Here is a 9,844-nt window from a genome sequence, read left to right on the forward strand (position 1 = left end):
TGTCGGACAGTGGTGGCGCACGCCTTTAATCCCAGCACTTGGGAGGCAGAGGCAGGCGGATTTCTGAGTTCGAGGCCAGCCTGCTCTACAGAGTGAGTTCCAGGACAGCCAGGGCTACACAGAGAGACCCTGTCTCGAAAAACCAAAAAAACAAAACAAAACAAAAAAGACACTCTGCTGATTCTTCAATTTTGATTATTTTAGATACCTCAAATGAAATTATTTCAAATTTATTCTTTTGTGTCATTGAGGTTCATACTTTGTCCTTTTAAAGCTGATCAAATTGAATGTATATGCTGCATTTAAGTATGCATTTTCTTTTTTGTTTTTTTGTTGTTTTTGTTTTTTGTTTTTCTTTCGAGACAGGTTTTCTCTGTGTAGCCCCAGCTGTTCTGGAACTCACTCTGTAGACCAGGCTAGCCTCGAACTCAGAAATCTGCCTGCCTCTGCTTCCCAAGTGCTGGGATTAAAGGCATGCGCCAACACACCTGGCCTGGGTTCTTCTTTGTTAATGAGATAAATTTAGTGTAGGCGCATGCTCCCTTTTTTTGCATACATTTTTTTCTACCAAGACGTAATCCTGTAAATGTTAAATAAAAAGCTTACACAAAGTGCAAACAAAGAGGAGGGGATACTAAGAGCCATGATGGCCACCATCTGGTGAGAAGATACTTGAGCCAAGTGTTGATGTAACAGGAGCTGTTGCCATGCTGGAGAGGAAAGAGAAAAGGAGGATTTGAAGTGGAGAAGCAACACGAAGCAAGGCAACAACATGACATAGGTAAGAGATGTGTCAAATGAGGTTGAGACACAGGAAGAAGTTGGAGCCTAAGCTGCACAGGTCATAATAATGAGCAGTGCAATCCTGTATGGAAGCACAGGTGTGATACAATAAGATACCTTTGTGTTTTAGAAAAACTCATTTTGTCTGCAGAATGGGTGCTTATTTGAAAATGGATCTAAAAGATAAAGATACTATACAGTTAAGTAATGAGAAGGCTATGAATTAAGGCAATGCTGTGGTGAAGAGCAGGCACAGAATGATTAGTAATAAATAGGGCACAGTGGTGGTTTGGATGTAAGTAGGAGTGGGAAAAGAAAGGTAGGAGGTGAGTGAGATGGGACATTTGATGAATGATCACCAGGGAGTGGCTGAGATAAGGAGGGAGTGACCTACATTAATACTAGCTTCTACTTTGGTTGTAGAGATAGTATTGCTCATATTGTAAATAATGCAGGGACAGCAATTAGCAGCTGCATATATTTTGAAGATGAGAAACTGGGATAATAGCAAGCAGGTCCTAAGTTTTTACACAGTTTACACACGTTAGAGAATTAACTCTTTGTCTACCCAGGCAACCTGAACATCTATCTTTTCTTCTTTCTTTCAGACAGGGTCTCAGTATGTAGCCCTGGTAGTCTTGGCACTTTCTAAGTTGACCTGGATGGCCTTGACTTGCCTCTGCCCACAGTGTACTAGAAATTAAAGCCATGTACCATCATACTCAACCTATCTTTTCTTATAAAATGCTAGTTCACTCACTATGGGAGTCTCCCCAACCTTTTTTTTTTTAAGATTTATTTTATTTATATGAATACACTTTAGCTGTCTTCAGACATACCCAAGGAAGGCATCAGATCCCATTACAAATGGTTGTGAGCCACCATGAGGTTGCTAGGAATTGAACTTTTCAAGACCACTGGAAAAGATGGCTGGCGAGATGGCTCAGCAGGTAAGAGCACTGACATCTCTTCCAAAGGCCTTGAGTTCAAATCCCAGCAACCACATGGTGGCTCACAACCACCTGTAATGAGATCTGACACCCTCTTCTTGTGTGTCTGAAGTCAGCTACGGTGTACTTATGTACAATAATAAAAATTAGTCTTTGGGCTGGAGCAAGCAGGGACTGAGCGAGTGGAGTTGACCAGATGAGAGGGCTGACCAGAGTGAGCAGGGCCGACCAGAGCAGAAGTCCTAAAAAACTCAATTGCGAATAACCACATGAAGGCTCACAACTATCCGTAGAGCTACAGTGTACTCATATAAATAGATAAATAAATAAATCTTAAAATAATAATAATAATAATAATAATAATAATAATAATATCTCTAGAAGAGCAGTTAGTGCTCTTAACCTTTGAGCCATCTTACCAGCCCTCTCCCCAAACTTTTTATGCTGAAATTGTAAATGAGTATCTTCCTATTGCTTAACACCTATCTTTCAAAAATAAGAAATGTAAGCACTACTTTTCATACCATGTTTTACACATTCTGTAAGATATTAATCCATGTTCTGAGAATAAGAGTAGTGTTTACAAGTAAATTTGGGAAAAATATATAAATATTATATGACTGTGAAAATTAAAAAGGAGAAATAACTTTTATTTTATTTTATTTTATTTTATTTTATTTTATTTTTATTTTTTTGGTTTTTTTTTGAGACAGGGTTTCACTGTGTAGCCCTGGCTGTCCTGGAACTCACTCTGTAGACCAGGCTGGCCTCAAATTCAGAAATCTGCCTGCCTCTGCCTCCCAAGTGCTGGGATTAAAGGTGTGCGCCACCACTGCCCAACTTGTTTAACCCAAAGTTATTTTCCACCCTGAGACAGATGTTTCCTCTTGTGTATCTTTTTATTAATATGAATCTAAGCCATGAGTCAATACAAGCTACTCCTGGATCAAACATGGTAATGTTGGTTAGTGAAAATCACTATTTTTCTAAGTCTATAAGATGCCAAATTATGTGGGATACATAGTATCCACTTGAATTAGAACATAATTAATCAATTCCCATGGTTTAAATGTCATACAATAAACAATCTCTAAAAAAATTATTTCATAAAGGGCTAGCAAGATGGTTTAGAGAAAAGGGAAATTTATTCTAAGCCTGAATGCCTGAGCTCAATACTGGGGACTCATGCGGTGAAAGAAGCAAAGAAACTCCTAAAAGTTCTTCGTTAACCTTCACACTTGAGCTGTACTCACATATACAAAAAACAACACACCTAGCAATAAATGTAATTTCATTTATTATTTATTTATTTATTTATTTATTTATTTTTTTTAAAGAAGAAGAGGTGAGGCCTGGTAGTATAGACCTTTAATAACCCCTCTTGGGAGGAAGTGGTGGGTAGACTTCTACGAATTCAAGGCCAGCCTGATCTACATAGGTATTTCCAGGATAGCTAGGGCTACTTAGTAAACCCCATCTCCAAAGATAAACAAACAGAACCAAATAAACCTGTACAGATTGCTTAATGGTTATGAGCCCACACTGCTCTTGCAGAACACTTGAGTTTGGTTCTCAAGACGGAAGTTCAGTTCTCAGCTCCTATGCAGGGTGGATCAAAACTTCCTGTTACCCTACCTCCAGGGACTCTGCCGCTTTTTAAAGGCATCCTTGATCTTCCATGTGCACCACACATTCATATAACACTCAGACTTATGTACACAAGTAATTAAAGGTGGTGCGCTTGATGAGTTTCATGCCCCAACTCTACACATCAAGGCATCAAACATGGTTATATACTTGTATGTGTATGTATTTTCCCTATATGTGTATGTACCATGTATATGCTGAGCCCAGAGAGTGTGTTAGACCCCCAAATCTTGAGTTACAGTTGTGTGTTGCCACACTGGTGCTGGGAGCAGAACTTCTGTCCTCTGCAAGAACAGCAAGTGCTTTTAGCTCTGAGCCATCTCTCTAGTCCTCGAGGTTACATTTTAAATCATTGCAGTTTAATTTGAGTTTCCACAAACTGGAACTTAATCAAAGATTATCTGAAAGTCAAGAGGTCCAGGCTGGCTTTTTTTTTTTTTTTTTGGTTTTCGAGACAGGGTATAGCCCTGGATGTCCTGGAACTCACTCTGTAGACCAGGCTGGCCTGGAACTCAGAAATCCACCTGCCTCTGCCTCCCAAGTGCTGGGATTAAAGGTGTGCGCCACCACTGCCTGGACCAGGCTAGCATTTTAACCAATTGGTATTAGATGTTTTTGTGTAGATATGAAGGGCAGACTCAGAATCAACAAAACATGGTTGAAATAGGAGGAAGACTTTGGCTCATTAAAAGGATATCGAGAAGCCAGCCCATCTCAATTTGAATCTTTAGCCAAGTTTCTCTTTACTATAAAACTTGAGGTTTATATATTTCCTCAGAGCTGGGCTGCACCCTACCCCTGTATCCATAGAATGTACTGTAACACCCGCCTCCCCAGCTACCTGTTCTTGAGAATATTCTATACCCATTGTTCCATGACCCACTTTAACCTTACCCACCTGGTCTCACTTCTGTAACTACGATTACATGCAAAATTCCCCCCCTTATGGTTTTGCCCTATATAAAGGGATTTCGAAGTTGCCTTGGGACTGATATTATGAACCCCATTTTAGTGGGAGACAGCTGCTGATTTGGCTCTGGTTTGTACACAATAAATTTTGCTTTAATTTGGCCATAAATTGGGTTGGCGATCTTTCTCCTCACGTCTGTGAGATTAACAATATAATTTATAAAAATGACAGAAATCGGTAAATGCGCTTGACTTGTTTAACATACCGTCTCCAGTTATAGTTAACAGTTGAGAACAATGTCTAGTGCGCTGGCTTAAACCTACACCCAGCACATGGAAAGACTGAGGCAAGATCATCATCATGTATTTAAGGCTAGTCTAGGTCATATATGGAGAAGGGTTGAGGACAATCTGCCTGAGATTGTGGAGGAGAAATTTCCAGGTTTGTAAGTGCGTGCGTGTTTACCTCTGGGGAGTGAGCACAGCTCTCGCCTAGCGAATACCAGGGAAGTGTTTTACCACTGAGCAATATACTCTGTGGGATTTTCTGTTAATCAGTGCACGACTGGAAGCTTCTGAAATCCTCTCTATTGTAGACCACTTCCCCATTGCAGGATTCCAGATCCAGGAACTGTGTGTCAATTTGTTCTTTTTATAACTATCATTATTAATCGTTTACTTGGGGTAGGGACTAGAAAGAATTCAGTTCCTATGGTGCCTAAGAACCCAAGTCAGATCCCTAAAACCCCAAAAAAAGAAAAAAAAAAAGGTGTAATAACATACTGTTGGAATCCTAGCCCGGAGTAGGAAACAGGCCCTCGGATTCACTGGCCAGTCTAGCCCCAATCAGGAACGCTTTGGGTCCTTCCTGTCTCGGTAAAAAGCAACAGGCCTGGAGTCCCTGGAAGATGACGCATTTCTGATGCGCACGCAGACTGGGCGGAGCTTGCCCGAGCTACTTGAGAGGGGTGGGCGTTCTCGGCGGGAGCTGCCTTTACTGAGTTCTCTGGGCCGGACGCCGTCTCCGGACTGTTCGGGCGCTACTGAAAACTACTCACTACCGGTGTCGGGGTCCTGTGCTCACGACCACCATTGTATAGGTGAGGGCCCTGTTCGCTTCCTGCACGGATCCAGCCTCGGCGTCCCCTGAGCAGCCGGTGTCGCCGCTGGCGCCGCCGCCCGAGCGGCAGGCCGCTGCGGACCGCGGAGCCCATGAAGGCTCGGGCCCCGCCGCCGCAGTGGCGGCGTCGGCGGTGTCTTGGAACGATCCGAACCTGCTCTGGCATGACGGCGGCATGAGCACGGACGGGGAGTCGCCGGAGGAGCCGGGGTGGAAGGCGGTGGCCTCACCCAAGGCGTCAGCCATGCCCGAGAAGCGCGGGAGCGCTCAGGCCGCGAGCGGCAGCTGGGTAAGTTTCGATTGGGGTTCGGACGGGGACTCTGGGATTGTGGCTGTTCTAGGAGGGTTCTTTGAGAAGCTAGTTTTCCTAGCAGCTCCTTCCTAGACGAACCTCCAGGAGACTTGGTGATTGACTCAAAAGCCACCAGATACGGGACAGTAATATAATTTGGATATCTCAAGAGTTCTCCATTCTGTGTCAAGTGACAGAAATCCTCTGGGCACAGATTTTGTCCAAAGCAACTTAGACAGTGGATGTGCGGTGTGTGTGTGTGTGTGTGTGTGTGTGTGTGTGCGCGCGCGCGCGCGCGTGGAGGGGTTTGTCTTAAAACAGTCATTTTACTCAGTCTGCGGAATAGCCTACAGGGATGCTGGAGGTCAAAGTGGGAGGCGCCTCTCTGATACTTCCTCCTCTGGGTTTCAGAAGAGGCCTTGGTGTACTAAGAGGAAGATGAAGATCTCTGTTCCCGAAGGTGAAAGTTCAGCTTGATCTCCTCTAGTGACATGTAAAGTTGAGATGATTTTGACAGCTAGGGAACATTGTGGCTACATTGGGAAGATGAGCCAATAAAGAGGTCTTGTGACATGACATTTAAGTTTAAATAGAAGGCAAAAGTTATGTGTTAACAAGCAGTCTCTGTTAAGGTATAGTCCTGCCTCTTCCTGAGTCGTCATTGTCTAATTCCCAGTATTCCTACGTGGTCTGACCACTCATAAATGTGTACAATCCCTTCCTGGGCGAGAAGTTCCTTCTCTGGTTGGGAACATTCTTTATCACCCTCTCCCCCCAAAGATACTTGTATAGACATTCTGATCCCTTGGGGACTATTGTTTCAACAGCCAATAGGAGGGGACAACTGTCTCTTAAAATATACTTGTTCCCTCCAGGTTGGTTACAGTACTGGCCTAGTTTGAGCATCTACAGAAAACAGGTCTGGGAGAAACTTCCATGTTCCATGTTGAATGACTTTGTTATGTGTTCCAGTTATGGATTCTATTGCTGTGATAAACACTGACAAAAAACAACTTGGAAAGTGTCTTAGTTTTCTTTTGCAGTAACAAAATACCAAATGACCAAAGTAGCTTATAAGAAAGTAGCTTATATTTTTATAAAATAATTAAAAAGTGTTTAATTGAGCTTATGGTTTTAGAGGTTAGAGTCCATGATAGTAGAGCAAAGGCATGGCAACAGGAACTGCTGAAAGCCATCCAAAAGCAGGAGGCCAAGAGGCACTGGGAATGGCTTGGAATTTGAAACATCAAAGTCTGTCCCCAGTGACACACCTCCAACAAGACAATACCTCCTAATCCTTCCCAAACAATTCCACCAACTGGGACCAGTTGTTCAAATATTTGAGTCTTTGGGATCATTCTCATTCAAGAGAGAATGTTCTTGTGACTACAAGAACAAAAGGACTTACTTAGCTTAGGCATCTCAATCACAGTCCATCATTGTGAGAAGGCAAAAACTCCAGCTATAAACCTGATCTCAAGAACTGAGGCACTGACTATGAGAAATGCTGCCTATTGAACTTGTCTCCATGTTTTGCTAAGTTTGAATTTTTATATAGCCCACGACTCCTTGCTCATTGTGGCACTATCCCTGGTGGGCTGTGACCTCCCACATCAATCATCAATCAAGAAAATGCCCTACAGACTTAGTTGCCTACAGACCAGTTTTATGGAGGCATTTTTTTCAATTGAGGTTCCCTTCTTCCCAGATGACTCCAGCTTGTGTCAAGTTTACAGAAACAAAAACTAAAGAGCATATTATGGTACTTGGTTTAGCCACTCCACCTCCAAACAGGTAGTATGTTATCATGAATTTGCTTTGAGCTAAAAAATTGCTTCTACTCAAACTTAAAGTGGGTGGAAAGCAAGTCAGAGTCTGTGAAGTGTCCTGTTCTCATGTCGCCCTCTGCAGACCTGGAGAATTTGTACTAATAATCATCATAACATTGGCTGGGATCTTGTGAACAGGGCATTTTAGCACCAGCAGCATGGAAATAAGGAGGTACAAATGAGTTGCTCTCATTCTTTCTGTAAACCTTCATTCTTCTCTGCATTTTTTTTTGAGACAGGGTTTCTCTGTATAGCTCTGGCTGTCCTGGACCTTACTCTGTAGACCAGGCTGGCCTCGAGCTGAGAAATCCGCCTGCCTCTGCCTTCCAAGTGCTGTGATTAAAGGCGTGCACCACCACTGCCCGGCTCTTCTCTGCATTTTACATTGTCATTGTCACTAAATTTTCTGTGAAGTTGTTTGCACCACAACTTGTAGGTGCTCCCTAGTTCTGCTGAGAATTACACACTCAGTAATATTCCTCTTTATTCTACATTTTTAAATATATTTGGAATAGTCATTTTTGGAGAGCCTTGAACTGGCTAGTTCTCTCTCACGTTAATAGTGTTTGGTGAATATTTCCCTAAGAATGAGGTGACCCTACCACCCTGAGGGAATCCCTGTCCTGTATCACCAGAATCAGGAGAGAATACCAGTGCCATGTAATTTATAAAGGGAACACTATGGATACCCAAAGCCCCCAGTTTTCACTACTCCCCTCCTTTCTTTTTTTTTTCTTAGAAATGTAGAAATGGATTTCTTGCAAAGAAAATGAAAGACCCCCTAGGATTTTAGAATTCATAAAGATTAAAGATAAAGATGCCAAGATTAACAATCCATGAGCTTGCCACTGTCGTCATCTACATTATATAGATTCCCTAATGCCAGAAATCTCTTGCTTTTCTTCTCTGAAGTTCATAGGCCACAGACTTTTTGTTTAATTTCCCCAACTATGAATTAACTGGTAATCTCCCATTTTGTAGATGAGGAGTTCAAACTTAGTTTTTTTCTTGACTGCTGTTTAGTGTTAGCTGTAGTCAGGATTCAAATTTATATTAACTGACATGCCATAGGCTTATGCATGAACCTCTGGAGCTCTTTCCAGTAAGACTCAGTCTCTCTCTCTTTTTTTTTTTTTTTTAAGAATTATTTTATTTCATTTTTATGTGTATGAGTACACTGTAGCTGTACAGATGACTGTGTTTGATCATGTGTGTGGCTGCTGTTGATCTCAGGACCTCTGCTCAGGCTCGCTTCGGCCCGCTCGCTCTGGCGTAATTTTCTGCAGCTGTCGTCAGAGGCACCAGAAGAGGGCGCCCGATCTCATTGTGGGTGGTTGTGAGCCATCATGTGGTTGCTGGGATCCGAACTCAGGACCTTCGGAAGAGCAGTCAGTGCTCTTACCTGCTGAGCCATCTCGCCAGCCCCAAGACTCAGTCTCTTGAAGTAGGTATTCCTCCATAGTGAGCTCAGTGATGTAGCATACCTCATTATACTGGTCATAAGAATCACTCATTTTTGCCTACCCATTGTGACCTCATCCAAGCTGCACATGGTCATCTAACGCTTGCCTCCACCACCACTTAACCCTTATCCCCCACTTCAGCTTTCATACCCAAGAATAAGGCAATTGAGAGCCACTGAGACCCACTTTTTAAATAAAATGAGTTCCAAAGTTCTGTTGGTTTGAACAAAATGATTTGCTGCCTAAAAACAAACAAGCAAAAAAAAAAAACCCTTAGTGTCCACCAATACCATAGATGTTCTTGATTCTTTTTATGTGTGGTTTATCTTCTGAAGCAGTGGGTTCCAATGGATGCTTTGTTATATTTTTTAATCATAGAGACTTCCTTTCCTTTAATCTCAATTGCTTTTGAAGATGAGTAGCCTAAAGGACAAAAATGTACTTTGAGGCACCTTTAGCAATCCCTCCCTCTCGCTCTCTTCCTCTCTTCCTCTGTTCCTCTATTTCTCTCTCTCTTTTTCTCTCTCTCTTTCTCTCTCTCTCATGTGTGAGTGTGAGAGTGTATATGTGTGTATGAGAGTGTATGTTTCAGTATATATTTGTGTAAGTGTGTGTATGCATGTACATCCTCATGTGTATGCATATATAAGTGTGCGCTCAGGTATGTGATTTTTCAGAGGATACCTTCAGATATTATGATTAGGAAGCCATCCAACATGACTACCAACCTTGGGTTTCTTTGCTTGGTTTCTTGGTATATTGAGAAGAATAGACAGCTACTTGGAGCCTGCTCACTGTGTTTATTGCAAAATCCTTTTGAAATAAAGTCTCCTTGCATGGTTTCCTAGCCA

The 9,844-nt window shown here is 42.4% G+C and overlaps 1 protein-coding gene across 1 annotated transcript in view; it reads left to right on the plus strand.

Moving 5' to 3' along the window:
* The first annotated feature begins 5,222 nt into the window (after positions 1 to 5,222).
* Positions 5,223 to 9,844, plus strand: part of LOC116081484 (hippocampus abundant transcript-like protein 1) — a 66,874-nt gene continuing 62,252 nt past the window's right edge. Inside the window, exon 1 of the mRNA XM_031358067.1 lies at positions 5,223 to 5,698. Within this exon, the coding sequence (XP_031213927.1) occupies positions 5,585 to 5,698 (114 nt within the window). The 5' untranslated portion in view covers positions 5,223 to 5,584. The remainder of the gene's footprint in view (positions 5,699 to 9,844) is intronic.

Source organism: Mastomys coucha, unplaced genomic scaffold, assembly GCF_008632895.1.
Source record: "Mastomys coucha isolate ucsf_1 unplaced genomic scaffold, UCSF_Mcou_1 pScaffold7, whole genome shotgun sequence".
Lineage (NCBI taxonomy): Eukaryota > Metazoa > Chordata > Mammalia > Rodentia > Muridae > Mastomys > Mastomys coucha.